General features: G+C 63.1%; 1 protein-coding gene across 1 annotated transcript; it reads right to left on the bottom strand.

The window, feature by feature from the left end:
* Positions 1 to 1825: 1825 nt before the first annotated feature.
* On the bottom strand, positions 1826 to 8664 carry TFAP4 (transcription factor AP-4). The gene is made up of 7 exons (XM_021540778.2): positions 8468 to 8664; positions 4958 to 5123; positions 4425 to 4523; positions 3741 to 3911; positions 3396 to 3533; positions 2245 to 2403; positions 1826 to 2162 (listed from the first exon to the last, which is right to left on the bottom strand). Exons 1-7 carry the CDS (start codon positions 8554 to 8556, stop codon positions 1968 to 1970), a joined length of 1017 nt encoding a protein of 338 aa, XP_021396453.1. The 5' UTR covers positions 8557 to 8664; the 3' UTR covers positions 1826 to 1967.
* Positions 8665 to 10258: the final 1594 nt, after the last annotated feature.

Raw genomic sequence — 10258 nt, 5'->3', positions numbered from 1 at the left:
CCACCCTGATGGTGTCCCCATTGTCACTGCACTGGCAGCGTGGCACAGGGCACAATGTCACCAGCACCTGGCACCCTTGCTGTACAGAACAGCCTCCCAGGGCTGTCCCCAAAGCCTGGCCACAGCAGTGACCCTTGGGCCCCATCAGTGCAGGAGCCATCGTTGGGGGCTGTGACCCAGCTTTTTCTCGGGGAAGGTGGCAAACAACTGTTCCCCAAAAGCAGGAGCAGGGGGAGCCCCTGAACCCGAGATGGGGGGTGGAAGGGGGCAGTGATGTGGAGCAGGGGGTGATGGCTCAGAGCAGGCAGGAGTCACCCCTTGGCTGGACACCACGGATGCCATGGAGTGGAGGAGCAGTGGGAGGGACCCACAGCCATGGGAGGATGCTGAGACATGGGTGCTCCATGGGAAAAGAGGGGTGCCTCCCCACAAAAAACATGGAGAGAGGAGTGCCCCGAGGCATGAGTCAGCTCCACGGAGAGATGGAGACCCCCATCCCTGGGGAAGGGGGACAGACACAAACTCTGACCCCAGTTCCCCTCATTAAAAGCAGCTCAGATGTCCCTCACCTCCATGTCAGCACTGAGCTGAGCCCCGATGTGCTCATCACATGTGGGCAGCACTGGCAGGGCTGAGCCTTTAAATACAGCCTGGCTGCTGAGCAGGAACCACACCAGGCCCAGGCCCAGGGCCAGCATCCTCTGCCTGTGCCTCCTGCCGTGATTCCCAGTGCCAGCAGCACTCCCTGCCCTCCCCACGAGCCCCAGAGGGATCAGTGTCCATCAGGATCCATCCCTGTCCCCACAGACATTAACACTGGCACGGAACTTCTAAAAAACCAAGTACAAACTTTATTTTGTTTCTTTACAAAGGCACGAGCCTCTTTTTTTTTTTCAACTTTCTTAACAAAATAGAATAGCTTCTCAATCAACACAAAGACCTGAAAATTGTAAAAAAAATACAAAAAAAAACCAAAACCAAAACAAAAAAAAAACAAAAAAAAACAAAAGGGGAAAGGAACCGAGAAACAGCTGCAGCTGGGGGAACCTACTGAATACCACCGAGGCTCTACACACAACTGGCCTAAAACCCTACAGCCAGGTGGGGGGCAGTGGGGCGAGGGGGGGACACACAAAACAGGGACCCCCCACCCACCACAACAGACCCAAGCGACACAATCACAAAATAGAAAAGCTCTTCAGAGCTGACAGACCCCATAAACCAGGTTAAGTGCTTAAAGGAGGGATGGGAACGGGGTGGGGGGACAGGAATGGGCACGGGGACAGGCATGGGGTGTAAAATTCAGCTCCCAACCTGCCATCCCTGTGCCAAGGAGGTGGGTGTTAGAAATGCCAGGGAGGGATGGCATATGCCAGCCCTCCTACCGTGCTCCAATGGCATCATCCTAGGATTATTTTACTCTCCAAGGGGGTTTTCCCTGGCCCATGTGGGGTGCAGGAGCCATGGTGGTACCCTGAAGTCAGGGATCCCTGTCCTGTCCTTGCTGCCATGTCACTTGGGATCTCCCCCCCTGCTTAAAAACAAACATTTAATTAAAAGAAACAAAAAAGACATGAGAAGGAAAAAAACAAATTAAGATCCCAACCAAAGGCCCTGTCCCAAGGGAACACCATCAGGAACAGTGGGGCTGCTGCCAGCTTGGCAGGATTCCCTGTGGGTTGGCAGGTGGGGGGTGATAAACCAGGGTGGGGGGGCTGTGAGCCCCGTCCCCAACGCCCCCCACCATGCCCCGAGCCCCCCATGCCCCACTGTGGCCACCCCCAAGCCCCCGCCCCCCTGGGAGCTGAAGGGTGACCTTTGCCCGCCTCTAACGCTCTGCTTTACAGTATTGGAAAAAGGTCATAAAAGAGACCCAAATCACGTTGTATTTTTTAAAAATTTCAGCATATTCTCTGACGTTTCCCCCCCTGCCCCGGCTTCCCTCCCCAGCTGCGGGCCGGGGGGTGTCAGGGCAGCTCCCCGTCCCCCGAGGGCTCCTCTTTGCTCTGGTCCATGGAGTCACTGTCGTTGCCCTCGGTGTCGGAGGCGGTGTCGGAGGCGGAGGGCTCGGGGCAGGCGCGCGCTGGCGTTACGATGACGGCGCGTCTCTGCTCCTCTTCCTGCAGCTGCTTCTCCTGCGTCCCCTCGATGTGCTGGATCGCCTGCCCAGGGCACACACCGGCCGTCAGGACACCTCGCACCCAGCCCGGGTGTTGGGGACCCCCACCCTGCTCCCCCGCTTACCTGAACGATGGTGTCCAGGTTTTGCCGGGACGTGGAGACCGTGTTGATGACCGAGGATGGGCCCATGGTGACCACGGTGACATGATGGGAGGGAGGCGGCGCTGGAACGATCACGGTGGGGTGGTGGGTGGGCGCTGGGGGAGCATGTGAAGGCAGGAGCTGGGGACAGAAGGGAAAGCCTCGGTGAGCAGGGCATGGCGTGGGGAGGACATTGTGCTTGTTCACAGAGCCCAAGCTCCATAAACGCTGAAGCACCACTCGGCTGCTCCAGTTCTCCATCCCAATGGACGCAGGAGGATGCCAGCTGAAAGCTGCTGCCACCTCAGCTTTGCAACACAGAACATGAAGGATTCCCTGTATCCCAAAGGACGATGACTTGAGTTTTGAAGCCGGGAGAGGCAAGTGCCATTCCCTGCATGGCCAGGAATTCCCCACACCCCTCGGAGATCCTCGCTGGAGCAGCGGATGGGAAGATCCGCCCAAGCAGGAGGCTACGGAGAGTTCACCTAAAAATAGGCTGAACTTCCCTGGGAGGTGGCCGGGGGGGACCCTGCAGGGACACAGCTCTGCAGAAGCCCAAGGAGCAGGGAAGAAGCTGCTGTTCCTCCCTTTGAAGCTCCCAGAGTGGCGTGGCCCCGGGCTGGGCTCGAGGGTGGCAGTGCACAGGGACCGGTGCTGGCACAGTGCTCGCTTCGTCCCTGCATCATTGGCAAATCCAGCAGTCTCAGGGGAAAGGCTGAAGGTTTCCATCCCCTCTACCTGCCAACTTGACACTCCCCTTTCCCAGCCTGCTGGGTGGCAGGGAGTGGTTTGGGGATCCCTGAAATTCAGTGGGAGTCACCCAGAGAAAGGTGAAGCCCGGGAGATGAAACCCACTCTGGCAGCAAGTGACCTTCCCTGTACAAACCCCTCTGGGCAGGGAGCAGAGCCACTGGAAGCCACCACGGGTGGTCCAATCCACAGTCCCTCCCTGAAACACAGGATGCCTGCAAGCACAGCCCCAAGCACTGTGGGGGCTTTGGGCCACCCCTTTCCCAAATCACTACGGGTGACAGCTTTGCTGGGACATCAGTGGCCACAGGAGGTGCCAAGTCCATCACTGAACCCACCCCCCGTGTTCCAGTACCTGGGGGTGTCTGGGGTGCACTCACCTGGGTTCGGATCTGCTGCTCGCGCTCGAGCTTCTCCTGGTGCAGCAACCTCACCTGCTCCTGCTGCTGCTGGAGCTGCACCTGCTGAGCAATCACCTTCAGCTTCTCGGGGTACATGTGGGCCTCCAGGGAGCGAACCTGCAGGCCAGAGAACCCCGACATCAGTGGGGAGCCTGGCACGGCCCCGCTGAACCCCGGCTGTCCCCTCAGTGGGAGCCAGGAAGGCCTGGCCAAGCACGGAGAAGCGGCATCCAAAGCAGGTGTTCGGTGACCCCACGGCACTGCTGCTGTCCCTGGGGCTCACTGGGGACACGGCAGAGGCTGCAGGAGGGCACCTGGCCTCACCTGCTCCTCCAGCATCATGCGGACCGAGCGCTCCTTGTCCAGCTGCTGCCGGAGCTCAATCATCTCCCGGCGCAGATCCTCGGCCTTCTCATCTTCCCAGATGTCCGGCGAGCCAATCCCCTCGTCTTTGTCCTCCGCCCGTCGCCGTTTCGGGGAGGAGCCACTGAATTCCTGCCGTGGGAATGTGGTGTCAGGGAAAGGGGGCTAGCAAACATGCTCTCCCTGCCATCCAGACTTCTAGGTGATGCCACTCCCCATCCGAGCTCCATGCAGGAAAGGGTGTCCCCGGGGTTGTGTTTGATGCTTGGGGACAGATGGGCTCCTGCCCGTGTCCCCCATCCTGGTCCTCCATCCCCACAGCCTTGTGCCACCCGATTCTCACACTGTGACACCTGGGGCAGTTCAGCCAGGGCATGCCAGCACCATTACTGCCACCAGGCCATCCTCGACACCCCAAATGGGTGGAAATAATGGAAAATTGGACCCCAACCCTTCTCCCCCAGCCAGGTAAGAGATGTCAGGTTGAATGGGGCTCCCTGCCCTGCCAGGGGAATGAAAACATCTCCACTCCCTGGCTGAGCAGGGTGGAGGGTCCCACCCTGAGCCCAAGGAACTGCAATGACATCCCCACCCTGGCCAGCCAGGACTGTCCCACCCCCTCCTGTCCCATCCCTGGGGCACTACCTGGATGAACCGCTTGAGCTGGGTGTTCTGCTGCAGTAGCCGAGTCTTTTCCTGCTCCAGGGAGAAGATGTACTCGGCCGTCTGCTGGAGGATGGCTGCCTGTGGGGGAGCCAGGAGGGAAATGCTGAGGCAGGCGACCCTGGGGTCCCCCAGGCCTCCTCCTGATGAGCTCTGCAAGCAGCACTGCTCCTTGCCTGTCCCTGCTGCTTCCTCCCAGAGTCTGCTTCGCCCTAGGCTCCCCCTGGGATTTCCACCATGGTGAAACCCTCCAGGGCACCCACCTCAGGAACCCGACCAGCTGCCTCCTCACCCCACTCCCCTCTGCAGTGGGGTCCCTCCTCCCCCAGGAACATGTTGCCCTGCTCCTGGGGCACTAGGGGCTGTCACACACTCCCAGCCCACTCCGGGACACAGGGCCAGGGATGCACACCCACTCCTGCTGCAAAACCTCCATCACTGAGTTAACACCCAAATGCCCCCAGTTCCACTTTCAGCCCCTCTACGAGTAGAACCAATGTGTGAATCCTGCTCACCTTGCTGAGCTTCTCCCCATCCGTGTGTGGGATGAGGGTTTTCAGGGACTGGAAGCCAGCATTGATGCTCTGCATCCGCCGTCTCTCGTTGCTGTTGGCGATTTCCCTGCGTATCCGCCGCTCCTGGTCCCGCTGGGTCTCTGGAGTCAGTGGGATGTTGGCCAAGCTGTGAGAGAGACGTGGGGTTAGGGAACAGGGGGCTGCACCCCTGCTGCCAGCTCACTGCATCCCCCCTTGCTTTGCAGTGATGGCTCCAAGCCACCAAAGGGACAGGTGACATGGAGGGGACGACGGCTGCGGCGCTGGGAAACACCAAAGCAGGTGGGTGGGTTTCTCCAGCCCTGTAACCAAAACTCTGGGGGATGCACTGGCCAAACAATGGCCCTGCTGCAGCCCCCTGGTTCCACTGGGCTCAGACACACCGCCCGGTGCCCAGCCTGGGCGAAGGGACCCCAGGTGGGCGAGGGAGGCCGCGGGCTGGCCGGCTGTGTCCCCGCGGGGCTGGCCGGCGTGTGTGGCCCCGGGAAGGCGGCTCCCTCCCTCCCGCCCCGCTGATGGCTTCCAGATGACAGCTCCCAGCAGAGAAGCCCCCGTCCCACCCCAAGCCGCAGCTCCTGCCTGCTTCCTGCCGCTGCCTCCTCGCCCCCCACGCCCTTGCCCCGCAGATGGGCCGGGAAATGCCAGCATGGAGGGCGAGGGCTCGGGGCAGCCAACACCCACGGGTCCAGAGCAGCAGCCCTGAGCAAAACTCGCTGCCGTGGGGTCCGGCTTTGCCCACACCCCGAGGGAAGCAGGGCAGAGGTTTTGGATCACACCATGCCCACTCTCCCTGGAGTGCAGGCACCCGGCGCCAGGGGATGCTGCGAGGCACCAAAGACTAAACACAGGAGCCGGGCCGCCGGCAGCAGGCGAGATAAGACGGGCTCCAGCCGCCCGTCCAGGTGCCCGCGGTTCTGGGACAGGGACATGGGAACATTCCACCCAGAGCCTTGCCAAAGCCAGGCTGGGAAGCGAAGCCCAGCATCCTGCCCTCCTGGTGAGGCCAGGGAGGAACCACGGAGGTTTGGAGCGCAGGGATCTAAGGAACACGTGCAGCACCACCGTGTGCCCAGGCAGCGGCCGGAGACTCTCAGGCCACTCACTCATCACTACCTGCTGCAGCTGGGGGATGCACCACAGCTCATCCGTGATACACAGCGATGGGGGAGACCCAGCTCATCCCAGAGGGATGAGAAAGGATCCTCGCTCCGCCTAACAAGGGGGTGGATTCCAGGTCGGTCCAAGGGCACTGGGAAGGATCCCAGCTGTGTCCAGCAAGACAGAGAAGAATCACAGCTCATCCCAAGCAGATAGGGAAGGATCCCAGTTTACCCTAGAGGGATGGGGAAGGATCCCAGCTCATCCTAGAGGTATAGGAAAAGATCCCAGTGGTTCCTCATCCCAAGAGGATGAGGAAGGATGCCACCTCAGCCCATGGAGGTCAGGAAGATATTTGTCCCCAACCTCTGGGGCAGTGTCCCAGCACAGGCTGACACTGTGTGCAAAGCACACACTGCACTGGCTCCCTCACATGCAATCCTGGGGGTGTGGAACCGGGATGGGTGCCCAGGGGTCTGCCCTCTCCCTGGGAGCAGCCTCTGCTACATGGACCAAGAGCTGCTCGCAGCAGGATTGTGGCACAGGGCTCCCATCTGGTGGTGGCTGTCACCCACCGCCCTGCTCCTGCTGAAACCAGCCCCAAACTTGTCCCCAAAACACACCAAACCGTGCAGGTCCTGGAGACCTGGTCCCTCTTGGGGTAAGGAGGTGACTGGAGCACCGCTCCAGGATGTTGGACCACCAGACACTTAAGGGGAATGGGATGGAGAGGCCCAGGACTGGGCAGACGGAAGTGGTTTCTTAAATACTGGGAAAGGAGGAAGAGCCTGCTTCCTCGCCGGCAGACCTCCCGCAACCTGCCCCAGCTGCTCTTCCTGGGAAGAGACCCGAGAAGTGACAGTGAAATTCGGAAAGGGCAAAACCCCATGGATTCAGACACCCAGCTTGGCCAGGGATGGGGCAGCACAGAGGCAGGGGGAGCAGGTGGCACCCACTGGAGGCCCAGGGGTGTCTCCAGCCTGGTGCTGCTGCTGTGGGGTTTGTGTCAGGCAAGCAGAATTTGGTCCTTCCCATGCTGGGGAGAACATTTCTCTCGCCTGGACCTTGAGAGAAACAAACCCATGTGGGTGATGGAGCCAGGCACAAGGCAGATGCCCCACTGTCCACTCATGTCCAACGCTGATCACAGCTTGTGCTGTGGGTTGTGCTGGAGAGCAAGGGATGCACGGCCACATGGGCAGGGTTGTCCCCAAGCTCCTTGAGGTCTCAGGTAGGATATTCCCCAACCTGCAGGCAGGGCATCCCCAAGTTCACATGCTTCCATGAAGGGCACTTCTAAGCTTACAGGGTCAGGGTACACCCGGGCGTACAAGCAGGATACAGCCAAGTGTCCCCCAGCACCCTGAGCCTGCAGGCAGGGCGTCCCTGAGCTCCTCGAGGTCACAAGCAGGGCAGCTCCCGGCACCCCAAGGGTGTCACCCGGCGGCCTGAGCGCCGGGCAGGGGCTCCCGGAGCTCGGGGCATGGGGAGGCTGATCCCGAGCTCTGCCCCGTGCCGGGTCAGTGCGGGGCCGCGCACCCCCGGTCTCCGGGCGGGACGGCCGCACCCCCTGCCCGAGCAGCCCCCGCCGAGCCCCGGCCCCGCAGCGACCACCGCGAGGGACCCCGGAGGAGCCGCCCCCCGCCCCGGCTCGCCGCCCCACCTCCGGGGGGCTCAGGTGAGGCCGCTCCCCGGCACCGCCGGGACGAGCCCCCCACGCCGCGGGGCAGCTCCCCGCGGGGCCGGGCCCCCAGCACGTGCCGTGGGGCCCGGGCCGCCCCCCGGCCCCGCGGGGCCCGGCCGCCCGTGCCGCCCCACGGCGAACCGGGGGGCTCGGCGCGGCCGGGGGCGGCAGCTCCAGGCCCGGGGAGGCTGGGGGGGCTCAGGGCCGCCCCGCGTGGCCCCGGGGCCCGCGCCCCCCGCCCCGGCGAGCCCCGCGGGCGCAGCCCCGGTCCCCGGCCGCCCCCCCGCCCGCCGCGGCTCCCCGCGTGTCCGCGGGCTTTGTGCCGCCGCTCCCGCACTACATGTCCCGGCAGCCCCGGCCGCGACCCGCCTCCTCCGGGCGGCTGCAGAGTCACGGCCAGGCCCGGCGGTAAACACACACCCCCGCGCCCCCCGGACCCCCGCGCCCCGCGCCCCCCGCCCCGAGCGCGCCCCGCCGCCGCCGCGGGGGCCGGCCGGGGGTGGGGGCGCGGCGCTGCCCGCCCGGGCCACGCGCGGCCGCCGGTCCCATGTGCGCGGCCGGGACCACGTGCGGGCGGTGGGGCCGCGGCGGCCGCGCCGCTCCCCCCGTTCTCCGCTCCCCCCTTCCCCGCCATCGCCCGCCGGTCCTCCCGAGACCCCCGAGCCCGGGATCTCCCGGCGCTCCCCCACCTGCAGAGCCCACCGATGACCTCCTTCTCGGATTTCCTGAAGTGCTGCAGGGCCGGCACCTTGGGGGCCGGCACCATGAAGTACTCCATAACGGGGGCGGGGGGCCCGGTTCAGCCCAGCCCGGCTCGTCCCGGCCCGGTTCAGCCCCTCCCGGCCCGGCTCCGGCCTCTGCCCGCGGCCCAAGGCGGGAAACAGCTGGAGCGAGCGCGGCTCCCGCCCGCCGCCGCCGCCGCTCCCCCGCCCGCCCCCGCCCGCCCGGCGCCGCCCCCGCCCCGCACCGGCCCCGCGTAAACAAAGGCGGCGGGAGGGGCCGCAGCGCGGCCGGAGCGGCACCGGGACGCGGCGGCGGGACGCGGCGGGACGCGGGGCGACTGGAGCGGCCGGGACGGTACCGACCCGTGCTGGCACCGGCCCGTCACACCGCGTCGCGTCCTGACCGGGCTCCATCCTATCCTACTCTATCCTATGCTGCTCGATCCTATCCCTCTCTGTCCCATCCTACCCTCATCCTGCCCTGTCCCCAACCCGTCCCACCTCATGCCGTCCTGAGCTGTCCCCATGCCCCTCCATACCCATCACATCCTATCCTATCGTACCAAACTCTACCCTATCCCACCCTGACCTGTCCCCGTCCCATGCTGCCTCATTCTATCCTGCTCTAGCTCCATCCCATCCTACCCTATCTTATCCTGCTTTATCCCACCCCATCCTTACCTGTGTCCATTCCTCCCCACATCATTCCATCCTGCCCTAGTTCCATCTTACCCTGTCCTATGCTATCTCATCCCACCCTGGCGTGTCATGTCCCTATCTCATCCTATCTCAATGTGACCTGTCCCCATCCCACCTCATCCCAGCCTATCTTGCCATAGCTCTGTCCTATCCTGCTCTATCCTATCCCATCCTGACCTGTCTTGTCTCCATCCCATCCTCATCCCATCCCATCCTATCCTAGTCCAATGCCATCCTACGCTGGCCTGACATGTTCCCATCCCATCCCCATCACACCCTGCCCTCACTCCATCCTGTCCCATCCTATCCTTTCCTACCAAAATGCCATCTCAGCCCATTCTGACCTGCCACATCTCCAGCCCATCCTATCCTATCTCATGGTATCCTGACCTGTTCCAGTCCCATCTAATCCTATTCCATCCTGTCCTGTTCCCATTCTATCCTGCTTTATCCCCATCCCACCTCATCTGCCCTACCTTATGCTGACCTGTCTTATCCCTATTCCATTTTATCCTGTCCTATCCTGTCCCCATCCAATCCTCTCCTACATCCAGTTTATCCCATCCCATTCTACCCTATCTCCATCCCATCCCCATCCCAATCCTGCCTAATCCCCTCTGCATCCTATCCTACCCCACCCTGGCCTATCTTAGTCCGGTCTCATCCTCTCCTATTCAATCTGATCCCATTCCTATCCCACCCCATCCCATCCTATTCCTGTTTCCAGCAGGGACTGGCTTTTGGGGGGCTCAGGGGGCTGCCGGTGGCTGGGGGGGGGGGGGGTCACAGCAGCCTTGGGGCTGTCACAGGGCTCAGGGAGCTGGGGGTGACAGGGATCCCATGGCTGGCAAGGGGCTTTGGGGAGGAGGCTCTGGGGGCTGCCAGAGGCATTCTGAGGGCTGATGGAGGTTCTGGGAGCTGGGGAGGAGCTTGGGGAGTTGATGGGAGGCTGGGGGCTGCTGGGGGGCTTGGGGGTCTGATGGGGGGCTCTGGGGGCTCACAGAGTGGCTCTGACAGCTGGCAGGGGACTCGAGGAACTGCTGGAGGGCTCTGGGAGCT

Source organism: Lonchura striata, chromosome 16 (assembly GCF_046129695.1).
Source record: "Lonchura striata isolate bLonStr1 chromosome 16, bLonStr1.mat, whole genome shotgun sequence".
In the NCBI taxonomy this organism is placed as follows: Eukaryota; Metazoa; Chordata; class Aves; order Passeriformes; family Estrildidae; genus Lonchura; species Lonchura striata.
Note: the sequence above shows the minus strand (reverse complement) of the source record. Positions and strands in the feature narration are given on the sequence as shown.

Coding starts and splice junctions, on each gene's coding strand:
- TFAP4 (XM_021540778.2), bottom strand. CDS start 8,556: ATGGAGTACTTCATGGTGCCGGCCCCCAAGGTGCCGGCCCTGCAGCAC. Junction 3,534..3,740: donor GCATGATGCTGGAGGAGCAG/GTGAGGCCAGGT, acceptor TCTGGCCTGCAG/GTTCGCTCCCTGGAGGCCCA. Junction 2,163..2,244: donor ACCTGGACACCATCGTTCAG/GTAAGCGGGGGA, acceptor TGCCCTGGGCAG/GCGATCCAGCACATCGAGGG.